General features: G+C 46.8%; 1 protein-coding gene across 2 annotated transcripts in view; it reads left to right on the top strand.

The window, feature by feature from the left end:
• LOC117209276 overlaps positions 1–21,166 on the top strand; it is a 220,385-nt gene that overhangs the window by 161,211 nt on the left and 38,008 nt on the right. Inside the window, exons 5-7 of one of the 2 annotated variants that reach the window (XM_033451077.1) lie at positions 7,662–7,789; positions 12,021–12,989; positions 13,845–14,021. In XM_033451077.1, coding sequence (XP_033306968.1) covers positions 7,662–7,789; positions 12,021–12,989; positions 13,845–14,021 — 1,274 coding nt within the window. Of the gene's footprint in view, positions 1–7,661; positions 7,790–9,848; positions 10,084–12,020; positions 12,990–13,844; positions 14,022–21,166 lie in introns of those variants that run through there. The other variant, XM_033451079.1, reaches the window with a different exon arrangement.

Raw genomic sequence — 21,166 nt, 5'->3', positions numbered from 1 at the left:
TCTAGAAAATTACGCCAACGGGATGCGAAACGGTGATAGTTAATCGTACAGTATACAGTTGCCTAATTTCGTGTTTCTTGGCACGCGTACTAGTTCCACGAAATTCGACGATACGAAATTTTTGTCAATAGCGTCGATAAAGATCGCGTATAAAATAACTTGTTCTAGCAGGCACGTTTCCGCCTTCACGCCTCACCAAACGGAAATATAATTTCATTGGAAATCGTTGATCGCTGTAATCGTGGTAACGCGATTACAGTTTAGGAAGAAATGAAATCTCTCAATTAATTCGCATACCAACGACGTGAAATCGGCAGGACGCGATGCTCGCCTCGCATCTAATTCGCGAGAAAATCGTTGAATTTCAAAGCAGCTGCCACTCGTTAAAGCCGTATTAACGGCGAGGAAAGAACGATCGCGAGGCAAAGTGTGCCTGCGTGAGAATTTCAATAATTCCGCGCGGCCACGCTTTTTGTATGCGCGAACGATGCCCCCGCTGTAACGAATCGAACAATTTGCCGCGCATAATTTTCAGATTGTCAGAGGAAAAATTATGATATTTATGAAAAATAACGCGTTTCGCTGTCGTTCACCGTTCTTTATCACCGGTAAAACAAATGACACCTGCAATTATCGTGTTTTGTTCGGAAACGTGTAACTTTATCTTCATCGATAGCGACGTATTCCCATTTTTTATAATAAAATGCAACGGCAAGCCGCTTATTCGCTGTTCGAGTTTTGTATCCTCGCAGTACATCCATCGGTCGTAGTTCCAAGAACAGAATAATTCCTGGGAAGTTCCTCAAGAACCGTTCGACCGAGCGTCCGCAAGGTTGGCAGGCTAGGAGCAGCCCTTCTCCCTATCACGTGACGATACGCATCATTAAAATTCATAAGGCGACTCGCCCATTCCCACTTTAGCACCCCGCGGGCTGAACGAGCCGCGCATCATATATTTATAGACGCCCTCGAATGCACACATGCATCTCAGACACCTTATGCAAGCCGGTCGATTTCGGTGCGCACTTATCCGCAGCCGGATATCCAGCCGGTTTCCGCGAAAATTCCGTTTCCTCTGGCTTCTACCTTCGATATATTGCGTCGAACCGTCGAACTCCGTCGTCGCTTATTCTATGCATGAAATATATCCTTTTATTATTAGAATCGATTTGACAACGAGTTAACATACAGCAGAGCATACAGAAGGATGGCGCGTTTATCCCTACGTGTAATCTATCAGCGAGGTAGCTTCTAGGGACGAGCGATTCTTCGATCGAAACTGTGTTCAAGCTCGTAAGTTGGTTACCGCGTTAGTTATTTATCGGCGCTGTCAGCATCGATGACGTGGAGTTTGCGTAGATTATACGATATCGCGATGTCGTCGTCCCGCAGCGACGCGTCTACGAGATGACGGGAGTGCACTCACGGTGCGCCTATGAATCTTGCATAGGCCGCATGCGTATACGCATGAAATAGGAAGGAGGCCGTATTCCCTTTCCGCGTGTCGGTACGATGACAAATTGTGGCCTGGGTACACGCTAGATAGCACAGGCACTCCAACCAATGGGAATAAATCAAATTTCGCGGTACAACGTATGAACGTCCTTCGGTAAAATTTACGTACGATCGATCTCCGAATGCGTTCGCTCCCTGCGACGGATCTCTTGTTACCTTAAAGAATTAGCGACGAACACGCTGCACGTGAAAGCCTCTGCTGCAATGCAAAGATTTAAGAGGCGGCTGACGCGACAGTTAACCGCGGCGCTAATCAACTTTATTAACGCGCTAATTGATTTATTCTAGAAAGTAACGTCTCAACGTCGCGGATCGCGCGTAATTCTTATTCCGCGTGCCTGCGTGTGCCGAATGAGGCACGCTAAGTTGAAACCAGTAACCGGTCTACCAATCTCTGATAAAATTACCACGCTCAGGTATTTAGCCGAGCGGTGGTTAAGCGTTTTTCCTAGCTCTCCTTTTACCTACTTGGACCCTCCTCGAGAAAATGAACGCGTTACACTTCCAGAGAGTCAACTTTCACTGACCGCGACTCACGCACGATATATAAATGTCACGGAAATCGTTGATACTCTGAGGAAACGTACTCGCGAATAATCATACTCGGTAGATTCGAGGTATAATTTAGAAAAGGCTGATAAATAAAGCGTCGTCGTCTGACGTCGCGAGCAAGTAACTCGGACACACGAACGAAGGTGGCGGTGGAAAAAGCGCCGAAAAAGCGACGGGAACTTTTCGGAAGTTATAAGCGGATCAGCGTCGTTAATCATTCCTCGGCCACGCTATAGGCGCATACATTATTCAGAAGCGTCCCGACGCCAACTATGCATAACTTTTGTCCATGTTCACGCGCCTCTTTCTTCAGATAGAGTTAAGATACGATCGCGAGGGTGAAAAAGCCAGTGTCACAGAGTGACAGTCATCCTCCTTCGCCCTTTCCAAGTTGCTTCGAATTCCAGTAATAGGCGTACGAAAAAGAAACTCACGGAAAGTTTCATACTTACATTACGAGCGACGGAAAAGAACTGTACGAGTACAAAGGCGCACCGGCTTGCGAAAAATGAGATCTTCCTAATAACGATGCAGTATTTCCGTAGTTATTCAAAGATGCTTGCGATTCAAAGATAGAAACTCTGGAAAGAAAGCGTTTCAAAACTCTCTTCTGCATGTTATAATCAGAAAAATAATGAAATTGTTGGTCGGGGAAGACGTAGCGGAAAATTCCCGAAGGATTGATCGATCGATCGTTACAAAGTTGTCGCGTTTTCTCAGCGGTGAACGATGCACGTGCACGCTGTGGTATGCAAGGGGTGACGCGAGGGTGCGTCAGCACACGCGTAGGCGTACTTAGCACCCCGACTGTGTAAGACCACTCGACCGGCACGTACCGGATCCTTCAGACGTACCTACACGCCAGTAAATTATCGCCCAACCGTATGTACGAGGAAGTACGCTGCTCTCGTTGTTTTACACTCTCTCTTTCTAGCCAGTTTTCTTCCTTCGCAGTCGTGCAGTCGTCCAGCATTCATGCTCCCGTGCGATTTCCTCCACGCCGTACATCCCGCTCTGCCACGACCCATGGCCTCGCTTTTCTCTTTGTTCTTTCGCGCTTTCCAACGTCCCTCTCCTTGTCCATGGCACCACCCGCGCGATAAAAACGAGATTTACGGATTATACCGGTGGTTTCTCTCTCGTTCTCTTTCTCTCTCTCTCTCTCTCTCTCTGTTTTTTTTCTTTATCTTCTTGACAAGATGAATTTTGCATTCTTCCTACTGTTTTCTCGCGGTTTCCACGCGTGGTTTCATTAAGACCGGTTAATTTTTTAGTCCGCGTCATACCAAAACTCAGCTTTGTCGGAAAATAGGAGTAGCTGCATAATTTCTAGCAGATGTAGCATTTACGCTTACGTTTCATCGTGGATTATTGAATATAGTTACGAATTTATTAGGCTCGTTTCTCTTTCGTTCTCTACCGACGACAATTTTAATTTTCCATCGGATTGATAAGCGACCAGGAGCATTCGAATTTAAGAACGGATTTCTCCACGCGACCATCGTCCGGTCGAGGTCAGCGTAAAAATAAAACTTATGGCGAAAAACGGAGGAGGTGGATAGGTGAAATCCGACAGTAAAGTTGAAAATCGACAGAGCGGAGCGTATATTTCATTGCCGGCGTGTGATTTTCAATCTCCGCCAATGTCCGTCCACGAGCTCCCCATAACCTTTTCTTTTCACGATCGGTCCGTTGCTGCTGTTGCTGATACTGCTGCTGCCTTTGCCTCTCGAACAACGCCGGATAACTTTGAGCTTTGTAACTCGGCTGCGGAGCACGGCGTGCAATCGAATCGAACGCGTGACATTCGAAAAAATGGGAAAAAATGAATTGGTTGAACAGAACACGCAGGGAAACGTATTTCGAGATAATAAAAGCTTCTCTTTTTTTGCCTGCGAAAATTCGGGCGAAATCTATACATGGAAACTGAATGTCTTCAATTTTTTAACACCTACGCTTCCGAAATTTTAAATTCGGTATTATTCCCTTTTTCCGTTTCGCTGGAAGGAAATCTCGAGATATCGCCACGTAAATATTTAAAATCAAAGCAAAGAATCGCTGTGGCTGTCTCAAAGTCGGAGGAGAAAGACGCTCGCTTCTTTGTAAATCGCGCTCTACTGGATTATGCTGGCAAATTGGTAAAAAGCGCGTTTCTCAAGTTCGTTTCTCGCCGAGGGAAATCCAGGACAAACGTGGATGCAAGCTGATGCTCGCGTGTGTTTGGCGTGCGGGCGACCAGCCACGTCGGCCGAGATTAAATTCATCGCATCGGGGATAACTTTCTCTAACGTTGATTAACATACGCGAGAAGAAACTCGTCACTTTCTCCGCGGAAACACCCTTTGACACCGCTAATAACCATCTGAAGCCCTCGACACCGGTGTAAATTAAACAGACCCACCTTCTTATCTGGCATTGATTAAGTCCGGAACGTTCCGTCTTCTCGCGCTTCCTTGAATTATTCATGCGTTCTTTAGCTAGGCTTGAGAATAGGTTACATCGATTTCTGGCGGCAAGTCGCCAGAGTGAAGATGATGAGTTAGCCGAGTTACCTATGTTCCTTCGTATCTCTTGAAAGTGTAACTGGCGCGAGATTTATCTGCCAGAATCAATTCGAAAAGGTTGGAAATGGCAAATAGTTGGAGGAAGAGTTCTTGGGTTCATGACGTTGGAAAACTACAGCAACGAGAAACGAAAGATAAACCAGCAAAGTCACGACACGTACTTCTTTTACACCCCCGTAGCTTGCAAAAGTCGAGGCAAACGGATCGAATTTTTCGGAGAAACCCGGGCAGAGTCCATGCAACAAACGTATAACCCAACGGTCGGCCGAGTCAGTGCTCGCTATAAATTCGCCGGATACGAAGCTTAAAGCTGGTATGCTGGAACTCACCGGAGACGGCCTGAGACTGCGTCCGATGCTCGACCAGACCGCACGACGACTCTTGTTTCTCGAACAGACTGCATTCTGGATATCTGTCAGTGGCACACCGCCGACGAAAATCGTCGTCGTCGACAGGCGAAACCATAATTTCATTGTCCACCGGTTAGGGAGCATCGCTTAAACCATTGGTGACGAATTTCCCGCTAAACGAAGCGGATGGAGATTTTACAGGAAATTTTGAGAAGCCTTTGGATAAATGAAGAGAATGTTTGGGAAGTTTGTTCGATGGTATACCGATGTAGAACGCTTGTTGTATAGTCGCTAGGAATCCATACGAAGCTCGAAACAAGTTTGCGTCTCGACGAGGCTGAGTTTCAGGTTTAAAGGTTTCCCTGTAACTTCGACTTTCGGATGCGTTGTCAGTGAAATAGTCGAATGCTTTAGAAATGACGAAATGATGGAGCAAGAAGTTTCACGATACTACGATAAAATAAATATATTTCGTTTTTGCGAAGTGGAAAGAACAGGGTCGTAGAAAAAGCTTGGTTCATCATGTTCGAATTGTTCCTTTCTTCAGTACGAGAGCCCATCCTCCAAGTTACCCGCCGTGCCACTTTTATTTCACCTTCGGTTTCGTATTTCCTTTTGCTTCGTTTCCTCTCTAATTCGTCTAGAGCCCAAGAGCCATGGTACCGTGTGTGCCATTAACCCAAATAATTCTAGAGAGCAGCTTCGCTCTTCTCGAATTCTTCGCTCTTCAGTCTCCTTCGACCTTTCCTCTTTCTTGCCAAGCAGCTGGACCATTAGGTACCCTGTGAGACAAATGACGAATACTTTGAAACCAGGTATTTGTTAAACATTTTTAATTTTATCCTCCTTCCTTTCAACCACATAGTTCTGTAACATCGCGTAATATCGAAATAAGAAGATTGACATAAATCGATAAAACACTCGAGTTACCTTTCTGTCTTGTATTCGAAGATGAATTTTTATATAAATTATATCGTTGCGCTTTATATAATTCCGACCACGTTGTACATGGCATAAATCTGTCCAGCTCGAGTACCATCTTGACAAGACTCCACTGTAATTCGTCACTTCGCAAAACCGCGAATGTAGTTTATCTCGAAATCCGATTATTTAAAGTCATCGATGATACGTATTATATTTAGTTTAACTTCTCGATGTAACATTTCCATTAAACTATCGCGTCTAACCTCGTTTCATTTTTCTCCTCTATCTTCGCGTATGTCGATATTAAATTTAGAAAACAGCTTGAAGGTACTTGACGTGCTGGTGACTTCTACATTTTTTATTTTATTCTATTCTTATCTTAAACTCCGTGATTGAAAATTGAGGTTATTAGCAGAAACGGAAGCCGAAAGCTCCTAAAGAGTGCGCACGAATTCGTCTGTTCGTCTACTTTTACTGTAAATCGTGCGTTATAATCGCGTGGCATTGACACGATACCGGCAATAATTGTATCTATCCATGTATAATTGCTTCTAAGCATAGCAGTGATCTAATCGTATTTGCAGCGGAATTTCGTCGAGCTTAGCGAACAGAAACGTACACGAATTCCGCTTCTCTAATTTTCATACGAATCGATTAATCTATTACTACGCGCTCCGCTGCCACTTTGAATAAACCAACGTGTGATGATAACTCTTAGTTTCTATTTTGTTCCGTGGCCGTGGGTCTCCGAGAGTTTTCGAGTTTCAATTAAGCAAGTTAACCACGTTACGAGAAAGACATTTGCCGTGGAGATTATCGGTTTTTAAAGTTTTATTAGCCGGTTTTTAAAATGGCAAACGATAACGATGTTTTAATTAAATTCGCTGGCCAAAAGAGCGAACGCAATGTCCCATTGACGCTGGCCTTTCGATACGGGTTTTAAGGGTGCAATTAATGATATTCGATTTGATTTCCATCGGTAAACATTTCGTTATTGGCAATTGTTGTTAGCGAGCGAAAGGAAATTATCCGGCGATTAAACTTTCAGCCGGACATTTTCACCCATTTTGCCCGAAACTACCGACCGTTTCCATAATTATAAAACTGCCTCGCTTACCAACTAATGCTTGATTAATTTGTTATGCAGTTCGCGTAAACGGTATTAACGTGACGTTCGATCCAGTCACGCAGCTTTCCAACTTTACCCAAAGTATTATTGTTTCGTACGGTATTTTGAAATACTTGGTACCTGACGCGTAGCTAAATTCGCAAATTCGTTCGATCGCCGGTCGAGCATCGGCTGGGAAGTTTCGTTGCTTCGGCTCGGTCGAGTTGCGCGTTGCAGTTACAAATCACAGTTGGCCGAGGCCAGAAGTGGCGTCAGACGATCGCGGTTACACCGACCAGCTCGTGTGACCTGTTTGAAAAGCGATCGAGCGCTAAAACAAGTCCGACCTTCTCCTCTTTTTTTTCCGCCATCAGAGAGGAACGTACGAGGGAAACTTTACGCGAGCTCTCGGCAATTGACTTTCGAACTCGAACGCGTTTACTTGAGAACAGTTAGCAGACTTTACCCTTGCTCTGCCCTTTCTTTACTTTTGCCCTGTAAAGTTCGGCCACTGTAGCGTATTTCCACGATTTTCTCCGAGATCCCACCTCCCGTCAAGGGATTACTAGGAACCTCTAAGATTTTCTTCGTAACAGTGGCTTTGCGGTTAATACGATAGTATTGTACGTCTATTTTTCCGTGTTTCAGCACTGCCTGTCACGATTCTTGGACCCAGCTGCGGCTGTCCCCGATGTTCGGTTGCATCTGTCCAAACAACCACATAAAAAGACGCTGCGACAGGATCTTCTCGATGGTGAATCACAATCCGTGCGTTGGTGAGTATGAAATCGAGCCTGTTTTTAAACGCAACTAATTTTTCTCTACGTTCGTATGTATATCTCTATGTGTACGTGTGAACGTGATACGTTATACGCAGGCATCTGTAACAATGCGTACACACGAGATTTATTACTTGCTTCTATCGATTATTATTCTCTGTTTCGTTGTGTCGACTGAACCCGTGTCAATTATATTTTGGTAATCTTGAATGAACGAGTATACGTGGTAACGTTGGTTAATCGTAACTATTACTTTAGCGCACCCTTGTGGAAGACGATTGTTGGTGTTGTGAAGTAAACGTGTGTATTGTTCCTTTTTCTTTTTCCTTTTATGTACATGACACTCTACAAATTCACTTTTACTTTACCGTCCGTTTCGTTGCGAGGTTCGACTGCCCGTCTCCCTTGTTTACCTGTTTGTCTGTATCTTGTTACCGAAGTACTCTGTTCTAGTCTGTTACCTTTTCTTCGATCGATGTGTGTGTACGCTGCGGATAACGAAATCAACGCTGTCGATCTTGGATTGAAACGCGATGAATTTTTCCGCTCTAACGAATGCCAACGTAAATACAAAATTACGTAAATACAAAATACAAAATTACATTATACCCAATTAGCTACGAATTATCGACATCCGCACAAGTGCAGCTTCCGTGGCCCACTTGCAACCAGGTCGTAAGTTCATTTTCGCCGAAACAACCACAAGGAAGCAACTAAAATGCGACTACGGTGAGAAGTTTCGTCGTAAACAAACCCCAAAAACTAGAGATAGTCTGAAAGATGCCTTCCGGCCTCGTTATTTTTCCCCGTTGCGTCGACGTCGAAGGAAAAGGTACGAGGAAAGGCTCGACGGAGCAATTACTCTCAGCGATACCACGGTGTTTAAGGCTCGTGGGACGACGTTATAGCCTCCTTCGGATAAGCTCCTTTCTCCTTAATTAACCAAAGGCCACCGGTATCGAGATGTAGATAAGGATTTCATCGCGTGGCAGGCTCGACCTTAATTTCACTGAAATCCCGTTCCCTTCCAGCAACATCTCTTCTTCCATACCTTCGAGTCTAATGACACTCGACTGGTTATTTTTAGCCTCTCCTTTCATCGTTTCGCCCGTGAAAATATGTCTCCTTTTATCCTCGATTACGATCAACGTCGACAGATCGAAGATCGTCGTTGCGATAAGACGCGGCGTCCGCCCTTTCGGTTCAATTCTCAGTTCATCTTTCTATTCAGGATTCGATGGTAATTCGCTATTCGAATTCGGGTAATTTGCCAAAGTTTCCGATGAAAAGGAACTCTCGTAACTTGTAAAACTGCAAAACTCTCGTTCGTCCACGATGGACAGCGTAACAATTCGCGATTCTTGTAACATCGCGAATAAGCAAAGGATTACATTTTAGTGCGTTACTACGTAAGTACACCAGTCACACGAGGCGCATGTGCGACCTGCAAGCGTTTGTTTTCTTTCCTTTATAAGTGTGCGTTTGGCCGAGCGAGAACTGATTTTCCGTTGCTGACAATTAGACGAACGACCGTGATCGGTGCGCAATCAATTTTCTACGTTTCAGCCTCGAGGAGTCGAGCTGCGAGTCGCCACGCAGCCTGCCGTCGAATAAACCGGTGCTACTCTTTACGATTTCCACGAATTTACCTGGATTCGCGTTCTGAGAATTCGCGTCGAGCGATTGATAAACAGAAATCGAAGCTTCCGCGAGCATCTCGGTACCACTTCCTTTCTTAAAAAGGAAAGCAGAGCAAACGGAAGATTAGCGTGCTGTTCCGCTTTATTTTCCAGGTTTTATTTATACGATCGAGCATCTCGGCAAATCGAATAAATCGTCTGCAGTTCGCGAGTTGCTATGACGAACATTCTTGTAAACGCGATCGAAACTTCTCCTACGGTCGGTGATGCAACAAGTTTGGATTTCCGATCGAACGCAGTTCAAACGGTATCAAGAGACACGTGTCGTCGAGGAATCGCTTCAATCGTTGGACCATCTCATTTCGTGATTTCACTTCGACGCCATTTTTCTTCCTAGATTATTCTAATCGACGTAAAGAATCTTAATCGCGTTTATGAAAAGACCGATGACGAATCGATCGTGCAGCCGAACAGCAAGAGGAACGGGAACGATGATCCTGGACGCGTCGCGTCTCGTCTTGCGGTCTCGAAAAATCGCCAGCCGAGTATCTGCGAAGCTACGGATGGGAGAGAATAAAAAGGCCTGGATCCAGCCTCGAGATCCTCGAACGAGAAGGAACGTGTGCACGAGAGCACCAGCACACCCCCTAAGTACGCATTCCGCCCGAAGGATCCGCATTTCGAGATCGATCCGCACGATTTCCTCGGTTATACGCGAACCTCCGCAATCTCGACGCGTTTCGCTTCTCTTCAGGTTCGCGTCCTCGATCGTCTAATCGAACTGGGTCAGAACGAATGCTTTTCTCTCTGTGGGAATTCTCGAATCGGCTTTGTACCGGGAGAAACACGCGAGGCCAACGACGCCGAGAAAAATTACCATATCTTTTTGCTTTCTTTCTTTCCGTTTCTTTTTTATTACGCCGCATTGTTAGTTTTATCGTCGATTTTTCGCCGCGTCTCCTTCCAGACGTCGAGTTATCGATACGAATCAAGCAAATCGAGCGCAGCTAATTCGATCGATATCTTTTCTTACGTAACATTCCAGTTTCTCCAAGTTGTCCTTTTCTCCGTTCGATGAAATAGCTTTCTAATTACGAATCGATAGATAGCTGAAAAAGATTCGCGTTCTGTTTCGCGAACGTAAAAAAAGCGATTCGATGAAAGCGGATAAGAATCCGAAAGCCTTCGGGCGCGAACGCAAAGGAGATTATGCACCGCATGCTGTACTTTTGCACGAGCAACTTTTTTTCTAGACATCGTGCACGTTTTCAACCTGCATGCTCGTATTTTTCTACTTCTGTCTGAAATTCGCATGCCCGTCGATTAATCGCCCACCATGACTCTCTACTCTCTGTTACGTCGCTCGCTACTCGATCCTCTCTAACTCCTCTCTTTTCGATCTAAATACTCTCAAACGAACCGATCGAATTTCCTCTAGGTTTACCGTCGATTTAAAAAAAAAAAAAAAACAAGAAGCAACTAAAATATTCAGAATAACCTACAAATTACTCCAGTGAATAATCCAAAGATAAAAAATCGCCGATACCATTTTGTCTTTTTCCTTCGTGACGCGGTGTAATATTTACGAACAGAGGAAAAACGTCGATAATATTTATCGCGAAAAGTCATGTTCCAACTATAGCACTTGGCCTTTCGACCTAACCAACCCCCTTTTAATCCTACTACTGCGACCCCGAAGGGTAAAGAAGACCTTTCATCCGACAGAAAGAACCGGTGCTGCCCTTTAAACTTACCAGCTCGCAGCACCGCATACGGATGAACAGTTCCAAGCAGTTGCAAGCAGCTGCACGCTACGAACTGCGCCAAGAGACAGACTCTTCAGGCGGTGCCAATATTTTCCTTTCGCCCCGCGTGGGCCAGCACGGCGCGGCGTGGCAAAGATTCGAGATAAAGATCAAGAAGAAGCCAGAAGTAGAGGGTTAAACGAACCAAGTCGTAATCGGAATCGACGGTCGACCTCGAGGTTTCTTTTGCCGTTCCTTGCCAACTTCCACCAATGACGAACGGCTAAGGGAGATCGTGATTCTTCTTTCTGCGCGTCACGAGGTTCAACGGCTTTACGTAGAATCGACTCGGGAACGGTAATGGCTCTCGACAGGAAACCTATCGCTGGAGTAATTTGCGGGTTACCGATTTATCGTGCATCGTAGAGGACAATTGCTTGTCTCGTTTCAATAAGCGTGAATTTCGGACAACGTAAGAATCGACGAAGAAGCTAACGATAGAATAGGGTGTTTTGAAAACGTTTAGAGTACAGCTTCTTACGATCTTTTGGTCAATAAAATTGTTTTGCTACAACGCTTTTGCAACACCCTGTGCAAGCAGTTAGTTTCTTGGACCACAGGTAGTCAAACCCCGAAACGCCGGTTTCAGACGCGTTTCGAAAACTGTTTCATCCACTACTCTGACCATCACTACCGTCACAATCACCCAACCACGATATCACCGTGTCACCACGACCACAAGAGTAGCACGTAGCACGCGAAACCCGTCCGTGCACGTGTACCGATGCGATCACGCACCCCACTCACCCCGTTCTCGTCCGCGTCTCTGCTTCTGTGTTACAGAGTTCCTGCCCTCCTCCACCTCCGTAGACCTGTCGGGCACGGACTCGGCCCTGTATCCGTTCGACCCGCAGCAGGAGAGCTACCAGGAGATCTGGTTACCGCCGACCAGTATGTACCCCTATTTTCTGTTCCCCGGGGCCGCGCGCACCTCGTACTACGACCACGAGAGCACGTACGACGTCCAGGAGCCGGGACAGAGGCGTCAGCACGGCCATCGTCATCAGCACGGCCGTCATCAGGAAGCACCGGAATTGCCTGGCAGGCCCGGTGTCCTCGTGGTCGAGACGTACGATCCTCGTGCCGATCACGAGAACCGGCAGGAGGCTCGTGCTGGTACCGACGACGAGCATCGGCCTCTGTACAGGCAGAAAGATACGGATGATCGTGAAATGGAGGGACCTGAGAGCTTCTATGATCGCGGCTCTTCTTCGTCTTCTTCTTCTTCTTCTTCCTCTTCTTCTTCTTCTTCTTTTTCTTCATCTTCTTCTTCTTCTTCCTCTTTTTCTTCTTCTTCTTCTTCTTCTTCTTCCACGTTGTCCAAGCATGATCGTGCCTCCAGCACAGTGCACCTGCAGCCAAGGCACTCCCAAAGCGAGCATGACGCGCACCTGCACCATCATCACCATCACCAGCACCACCAGCACCACCAGCACCACCCTGCACCACCCGCACCACCGTCCGCCGCGACGTCGTCTTCGTCTTCGTCGTCGTCGTCGTTGTCATCGTCGTCGTCGTCGTGGTCGAGTTATCCGTCACCGGCTCGTCCAACGCCTACCGTGGACGAGACAAAACGTATCGAGAGGCCTGACCTTGTGCAGCCGAAGAAATTCGCACCGAGACCCACCTACGAGCACCGGGCAATCTTCGATCGCGCCGACGACGACCTCGATGACGAGTTCAGGATCGGCGCGCTACCAGTCGACCGGCTCTTCGATCTCCGCGAGGCCTTCGAAGGGTTCGTCGACCAAGGTTCGTACACCGGTGTCAAGGTGCGCCAGACACCATCGATCGCGGCTCTTCGACTAATCGAGCGCCGTCATTCTCGCTATCGGACGCGAAAAGTACCAAGTCGCCTCTCTGCGTTCCAAACTCTCATTCCATTCGCTTTTCTCATCGAATATGCATTTCCTCATCGACGAGCTGTGAATCGCTCGAATTACTCTCGGTCCCCTTGAGCGACTTGTTATTTTTATCAACGGCACAGTTATTCGCGATGGTTCGAAGAGCTTCTGGTGCGTAGCGATTATCGAGATCGAATCGGCCCGTAAACGTGTCGGTCCGATTATTCTCCGAGCATTTTCAGCTGAACGGACCTACCGCTGCGTCGAATTTGCTTTCCCATCGCCAGCTTGCTGATCTTAAAAACAGTTACGACCATTTCGAATTTCCGGACGAGGCGATCAATCGCAGCAAGCTTCTTCGAGCAAAACCTACCTACTTTGTCATTTCCGCGTTAAAATACGCTTCTGTGCACAGACTAACGCGACGATCTCGCGAAGATTGTAACCGACTTTTTATTATTCCTCTAGTTACTTGGGCCGTCGCAGCGACGAAATCGAAAGGCTGTCGAACTAGAGAAGTCGGTCTCCTTTAATCTCGCGCCGCGCAGAAAATTCCTGAAAACGTTTGAGAAGCATTTTCTCCGAGTTTCACGTGCCGATATTCACGGATCGAAGAGAGTCCGCTTGGAGCTAGGTCGCTCGATTTCGTGCGATGAATAAGATTTCCGCGGCGGTAGTCGTACCCGATGGAAACGCGGTTAGAATCAAAGATCAGACGCGCGGACGCTTTCCTCCATGCTCCGTTACGTTTGCTCGTTTACAGTGAAGGTCATCTCGCATCCGGACAACTCGACCAGCTTCGAGGTGATCGAGTCGCAGCTCGAGAATCCGTTGATCGACACGGAACATCGTGATCTAGTGGACATGAAGCAGATACCTGTTCCCGTAGGACACAGTCATAAGACGCAGCATAAGAGGAACCAGACGGACGATCGTAATCGTGAGTATCTACCCTTTTCGTTTGCCATTGTACATTTACAGGGTGAGAAGATTAAAGTGCAAACACATTGATACCATAACGTGGTGTACAAATATTAGGTTGTTCCAAAAGCTTCCTTCGTTCTACGAGGAAATACATTTTTTGTTTTATATTGTTTCATTGAATTACGTTTGATCCATTTTGTTCTATTAAGATAAAGACCACAGCATTTGACAGATTAGGTTTCATGTTTGTACAAAGATGCCTCGCTGTGAAACACATGTTTGTAAATGAAATAGACTGAAAAAAATGATTTAGAAGTGGCAGGAAAATTGGACGATACGCGGCGGCGGACTGTGTTACTTTCGTGTCGCTCTATGCATCTCGAGCGACGATTTTCTAAAACAAATCTAAACGATTCTAACGTTTCGAGCAGAAATGCTCGATTCCTAAAAATCCACTTTAATCAGACTCGAAGTACGTATGAAAGCACGTTCTAATTAAAACGCGGGAAACAAGCGTATCTCAGAGGAAAGGAAAGCTTCCGCCGGGTGGCAATTGAACTTCCGCAGACGCGAGGCTTATCGGCGATTTATTTCGCTCCCATCTCGAGTCGACCCTACGACGAGATACGTGGATTCCGGCCGAAAAGTTACGTCGGCTCGTCGGGATTAAAGTTCGAAATCCGGCGACTCGGGAAATAATATGAGTAGATAGGAGGGAAACGGGAGGGAAATGAGGGGACTCGGAGGCGAAATTAAATTAAAGTTTCACGGTGATAAGTCTGGTAGAGAGCGGAGATGCTGCGGCGATATTCCGCGTCCGATCGATTTCGCGGCCAACTTTCACGCCGGCGAGCAAGAGAAAAATTTACGAGGTCTCGTTACTACGTTCCGAACGAGTTTGTACCGCGAAATTCGCCGGATAATTTTGCCTGTGCGCCCGTCCAGGGCTCGTCTCGACGTTGAAATTGCCGACGTAAGAGGGGAAGCGCGTCGACGGCGAGTTGAAAAGACGGCTTCAGCCGCTGCGAAACGGATACATATTTTCCCGGAGACCGTCTCGTAACTCGTGCAACTTGATGGATGGACGAGTTGCGCCACGTTAACAAGAAGAAAACTATGGTCAGCATAATTCCACCGGCAAATACGCGCCGTTTTAGCGGCTGTAAATTCTCGCGGACTCGTGAAAAATGCACAACCTGCAATTTTTTCAGAAACGTATTCGTGTACCGGCTAAACCAATCTTTCGGGTGTTTAATGAGAAGCTAAAACAGCTTTATCAACGTTTAAATTTCTCCGAGTGACGTTATTAAATACCACGAAATATGGTTCGTTTTATTTGAAACTTTAAACTACACATTTGCTACCGTGCGTCTGAAATAAAAATTTTTAAGGCGGCTACTGCCTAAGCGTTGGATCTCGCGTTGTTTTTCGTTTGGTTCGAGTCAGGTCAGGTCCGTTGGAAGCGCGAGAAAAAATCAACAGCAAGGAAGACGGATGTGAGTGATCGCGGGGACAGAAAGCCGGAGGGTGGGTGGTAAGCGCGAACTATAACGCATCGAGAATTGATTGCATCCGGATCGAACGGCGAGTAATTATCCTTGGTTATCCTTTAATCCAGCGATTACCCGCGTATCGATGTTCCGTCGGGTGATTGATTCGAACGAAACGGCCACTCCTACGCTCCGACGAGCAACGCGAGGCGATCGTGTCTCGCTGTTCAGCGATCCGTTCGGAAGAAACGCGGATGATGGATTTCTCGGCCGAAAAATCGATTCTGAAAAGCGCGACATCGGAACCAGGTAATTGTTCGTCGTTGTATCCATCTTACCGGTCCTATGATATTTCCACGGTTTCGTTACATTAGTTTTCATACTTTCCGCAATACTGGAGCTGTCTATGAGATCATTTAAACGCTTTACGTACAAACAGGATGTCACGAAGCTTCTTTTTCGTGTCTGTCGAGGTTATTAGATGTACGAACAGAGGAACGCGTGGATGAATTGTAAAGTAGAAAATATATTTTAACACAAAAGTGTACAAGTAGGAATATAATTTGAGCTAGTCCCGATCCGCACGCTAGCAGTGAAGCACCCTATAACTGAAAGCCATCGTCGCCTGTCTACTGTCTATGGTCTGCCTTCGTCCCAGTCTATTGTCTGTACGCTGTCGATGGCTTCAGTGCTCGAGAAAACTAAAAGGACCAAATGTAGAGTTTTCTTGGAAGTGACGACCGCTTCAACAGTGTCCAATGTTGCGAGGCCAGGATCAAACACAATTAGTCGATATTCGTGACAAGTAACAGGAATGGATTCGGTACAACGTCTCGTAGTTACACGTAGGAATATACACGTTGCAGCCTTTCGAGAGAAATAATATGGGTGTGAAAATAAGCAACACAAATTATCGATTCGTGTATCACTCGTGTATTGGTCTCGTTAAGGTAGGATAGAGCAGTCTTAGAGTGGCTGTATCTACTCATCGGGCCGATGAAAATCATCGTGTTCTCGAACGATGTAGGTAGGATTGGAAATTCGTGTAGATGTAATCAAGCCGGCTTTCACCTTGGCGAGGAACAAACGCGCATTTCCCGCCATTCGTCGCGTTCTAATTAAAATTCGTTCGGCCGCTTATTCGGCCGTGTTTCTCCGTGGACCGGGCGGTACGCGGCGCTTAACGAGTCGCTATTTTCTGCCGGTTCGAAAGTCGAATCCTCGACGGACCTGAGCGCCGCTGCAATTTCGCATTCATATATTCAATTTCGGTGGAGCGGCCTGCCGGGACCGGAAACTCGTTTCGACGTTCGAGCGAGGATCTTGCGAGCAGTCGAGGCTCCATTCGAAAAATCGGACCGATAAATTTCTCCTCTGTTCCCTTCCTTTTCTTCCGCGGAGAAAAAAAAAAGTAGAGGGAAAAGATAGCATCCTGACGGTGGAATTTGCAAAGAATCGAAATACACTCGTTGCATAGTCAGCCGGTGATCGATCGATTCGATCCATCGAAATGCGTCACGTCAGGGTGAAAGTTAAGCGGTCGATCGAGGGCGTTGGAAATTTGATATAAAGGCGGACTTATCCGCAGAGATTGCCTTCGAAATGGGAAAGAAAGTTTCGTCGGTTTGCTCCATTATCTTGATGGAACTTTATCGGATATTCTTTGGTTCATCGGATAACTGCTTTTCGTCGGATCGATGCTGCATCTTCGAAACTTCTCGTTTCTTGTTCGCGCAACGTTATGGCTTTGCATGCTTGCTAAATCTTGAAAGAATATCGATCATCTTGAGTGAACCTGTGTCAACGTCATCGTTTAATAATCCATACTCCGTGACGTCGACTTGAGTCGGGGCACCGAAACGTTCTTCTACTCGATTAGGCGTAACATCGGAAACGAGCGTTTCGCACTCAGCGCTTACAGCCACGCTACAACCCAGTTGTTCGCGAGGAAAGCTTCAATCTGTTTCGCAGGTCTCAGGAAACAGGCGCTTTCGCGAAACCTTCTCTCGCTCTCGAAGCTCGCGAAGGCAGTCGACTATTACTCGATTAGCTTTCAGAACGGGACAGATCCGCGTTCGCGCTAATTACGCGGTCAAAAGCGGCAGCACGCTTTGAGATTTAGCGCTCGATATCGACAGGGTGAAAGCGATTTCGTGTATTTTTCTCCGCGGTTCTTTCCCTCCGCCTCTCGTTCGCTGAAGAGTGACAAGAGAAGAAAAAGAGAAATACAGGGGGAGAAAGAGGTGGGCGCAAAATCGTTGCTCGTTATCGGTGGAGTTAAACAAACGGGTCACCGTAATTATAACTCACAGCGGTGCGCGCATCTAGGTCCGGGCATGCGCCCGCCTCCGCGCACCTGCGAGCACGTTCGAGTGTGCTCGTCAAAAGTGCGCCCCTATCGATTTCGGATATATAAAGTAAAATCCGACCGCGAACGTGCCGTATGCCCTACATTTTTCCTTTTCCCGCGAAAACGCGAGGATTCAGTACGCGCTACGAAACAATCTTTCTCCGGCCTCGTTCGCTGAAACGATCGTTCCTTGGCCAGCGACGAAATTGTATTTCCAGTATCGTACGTTTCAAACGAGATACGAACATGCGTTTGCTTGTTCGGAAGATATTCGAGCTACTGTAAATCGTGGCTGGTAGTATGCGCAAGTTAAATAGAATCCTTTGATGCAACGTAATTAGGAAAGTATTCATCGTGTTACTCAACAAGTCTAGTTACATTAGGTGTCCAAGCACGTCGCGTCGCCTTGCAAGCCCTTAATCGGTTTACTTAATCGAACTTGCTGGTGCATCGTGGACCTACAAGTTGTTCGCAAGTCTCTTGGAGCTAGGTCAAGGTAGTTCCTAAGAACACCACCATAGTAACCATAGAGCGTGTAAGCCCGTGCTAGATGATAAGGGCAAAAGTAAACGGTTGTTCGTCGATGATAAAGTAACTGGAGAGCGGAAAATAGTTTCATCCGAAATCGTTCGATTCGACATTTTTATACCTATTTTCATTCTCGTTTGGGAAACAACAGCACGAGCTCGGTCGTCGGTAATTAACGCTTGTACATCTTCGTACGTCGTTCCACCAGTCGAAACGAACGAATCTCGTCGGTCATCGAGCCAGGAAAATTCGGAGAACGCGTGGCTCGAGTTATCCCGAGTTTCGTCATTCGAAACGATAATTATCCGTTTCGGAGTGTTTCGTGTTTCCACTGGGATTCGACGTTCGCTCGTCTGCAGATGCGCGTCTTCCTCTCCGCTTGCTATTTCATTTAATTAACAGGAAAGTGGGTTGAGTGTAGTCGCGTTTGAATGATCGTTGCGCCCATTTATATACGCAATAATAACGATAATAATCCAAAGCTTGGACGCTTTTAATAACACTCGTCCCAGGAAATCCTTGCTGCCCTCGCGTTCGCTGGTAGGTCAGACGCGTGACGAATTAGGTTAGTGGCAAAACGACGTCGTGTCGAAGTCCCTTGTCGATCACTTATTTACTAATTCAAATACGATACCTATATTCCGGGAAGATTTTTCAACGTGTAAACGTCATATGTTTGATAAATTATTATTTACGTCATGGCTGATCGATATTCTCCTCTCTATCGTCATCCGAGGGTAGGTACTTCGCGTCTCGATTCTCTCTCGTTTCTCCCTCTAAACAATCGATTCCTTGCGGAGCATATTCGTTCTGTCATTTGCTTCAGTTGCGTAACAGTCGCTCAAACACGGTTTCCAATTCGTACGTTTCGTGCACACAGCGACGAGAAACGTCTGGAAGAAAAGGAACGAAACGCAACAGCAGAAGGTACGATCTCGACTTTTACTCGCAATTTCGTTCCCCTCCTCGTCCTTCTGCTCGTTATTTGTATACTCGCCGTTTAATCGTGTCGCGTGTGCACAACGAGGCCAACCGCAAAAACGCTGGTTCGAAATTGCTGTCAAATAATTTTTAGCTCTCGTAGAGAAAGCACAGTTTGTTTTTCATTTGTCCGCGAGGGTGGCGTGTTTGGTTGGCGTCGCCCGATCGATTAGCTCGATCGATCGCATATTTGCAAAGCCCGTCCGGTTCGTTATAAATTTCAACCAATACTTTTGCTTACTTGGAAATTTGTTTTATCCCGCGGCGCCCCACCTTTCAACGTAGCGTTTTTCCCCGCAAAGTACCCGACGTCGAGCAGTCGCGTCGACCGCTTAATTATCCAATTAACTTCAAACATACGAAACGCGATTACAATCGTCGAGAGCCGTCGGCTAGCGACCGTTTTGACGCTTTTTCGCGCTTTCCCCCCGTATTTTATCGGCTATTAGCGGCGCGCTAATTAGTCCACCGTCACGATATATCACGTTACAATCCCGCGTAAACGCAAACAGACGCGACAACGCGTCGCAAGATACACAGAATCAGCGATACGGAAGCATCGATCCCCGCGATTTCCTACTACGAGGATTTCACGCTTCGTCGATTCCTCCATTCCACGAATTCTTCTTCTTTCGCTACCTCTCGAACCTGAATTCCCGCTCGACGCTTCACAGCGACGCGAATTAGGAAAATGGTACACGGTCTTCCTGGTCCTCGAGTCTCATCCGTTCCACAAACCCCACCCTCTCCTACCAGAGAACAATTCCGTGGCTCGGTTTTCGCGGTTATTTAGCCACGATACTCGCAAGTATGTCGAAACAGACGAGCCTAAACTCTCAGACGTATCGTCTGGAAATTCCTAACCACGGAATTTCAACGAAAGCCGAACGATGCCGGTATCGAACGAGTGTGTCGCGTCTCGATCCTCCGGTTTCCGACCAAACTCTCCAAGATTCTTTTCCTCGCGTATATATTTCACCGTGGCCCGAATCGACGGCGAACAATCGCCGAACGGACGCGGTCGTTTTTATCCGTGATGGAGACCGATTTGCCTCGCTCGCGAGTTCTAACGAGGCTCGTCGAGTTTCCAGGCTGGTGTGCAGCTGCGTCACCGGAAAGGTTCGGCGGCTGCTTCAGGACGGATATACCCTGACGGGAGGGCGGGTCGCGGCATCGATCTCTCCAGCAGCCAGACGGACACCGGTTCCAATTACCGCCGTTTCGAATTGGCTGTGTTTCTCCGACCAACTAGAGGAATCTGCTCGCGATCGAGTCAAGGCACCGCCCAGCCCGCGTTCTCCGAACTTCCCGCGATTGATATTCCTGCGCCACTCGACGACCTCGTGTCTCCTTCTTCTCGCTCCAGCTATCGCGCGTCTCTCGGTCAGGAAACTGGTTGCCGAGTTGGTCGAGGAGAATGGTTTTTGTCGACAACGGTAACGATGATTTTAATTGGACGATGCTGCGTGACGTTTCGTGAACGCCTCGGAAACAATTAAGGGGAATTTATGCGGAGGGCGTAACAGATCGGACGTTAATTGGACGTTTCTACCATAGTGATTCAGCGACGATCATTGGAATCATGGAATTTTGCTCGTGGGATAACGCTGACGATGATAACAACAACGAAAGACGAGAATCAAACTTGTCGATCTAAGTAGAATTATCTTCTACGTCACTCGGGTCTCTGACGACACCAGATACCGTTCTTTTCTTGTCGAACAAGAATCGATAGAATCTTTAAGGCGGCGTAACTTCGGACAACTTTATTTAGGGAGGACGATCGGTGCCATCGATTCAAGGACACCGGTG

This window comes from Bombus bifarius, unplaced genomic scaffold (assembly GCF_011952205.1).
Source record: "Bombus bifarius isolate JDL3187 unplaced genomic scaffold, Bbif_JDL3187 scf7180000008169, whole genome shotgun sequence".
Classification (NCBI taxonomy): Eukaryota; Metazoa; Arthropoda; class Insecta; order Hymenoptera; family Apidae; genus Bombus; species Bombus bifarius.
Note: the sequence above shows the minus strand (reverse complement) of the source record. Positions and strands in the feature narration are given on the sequence as shown.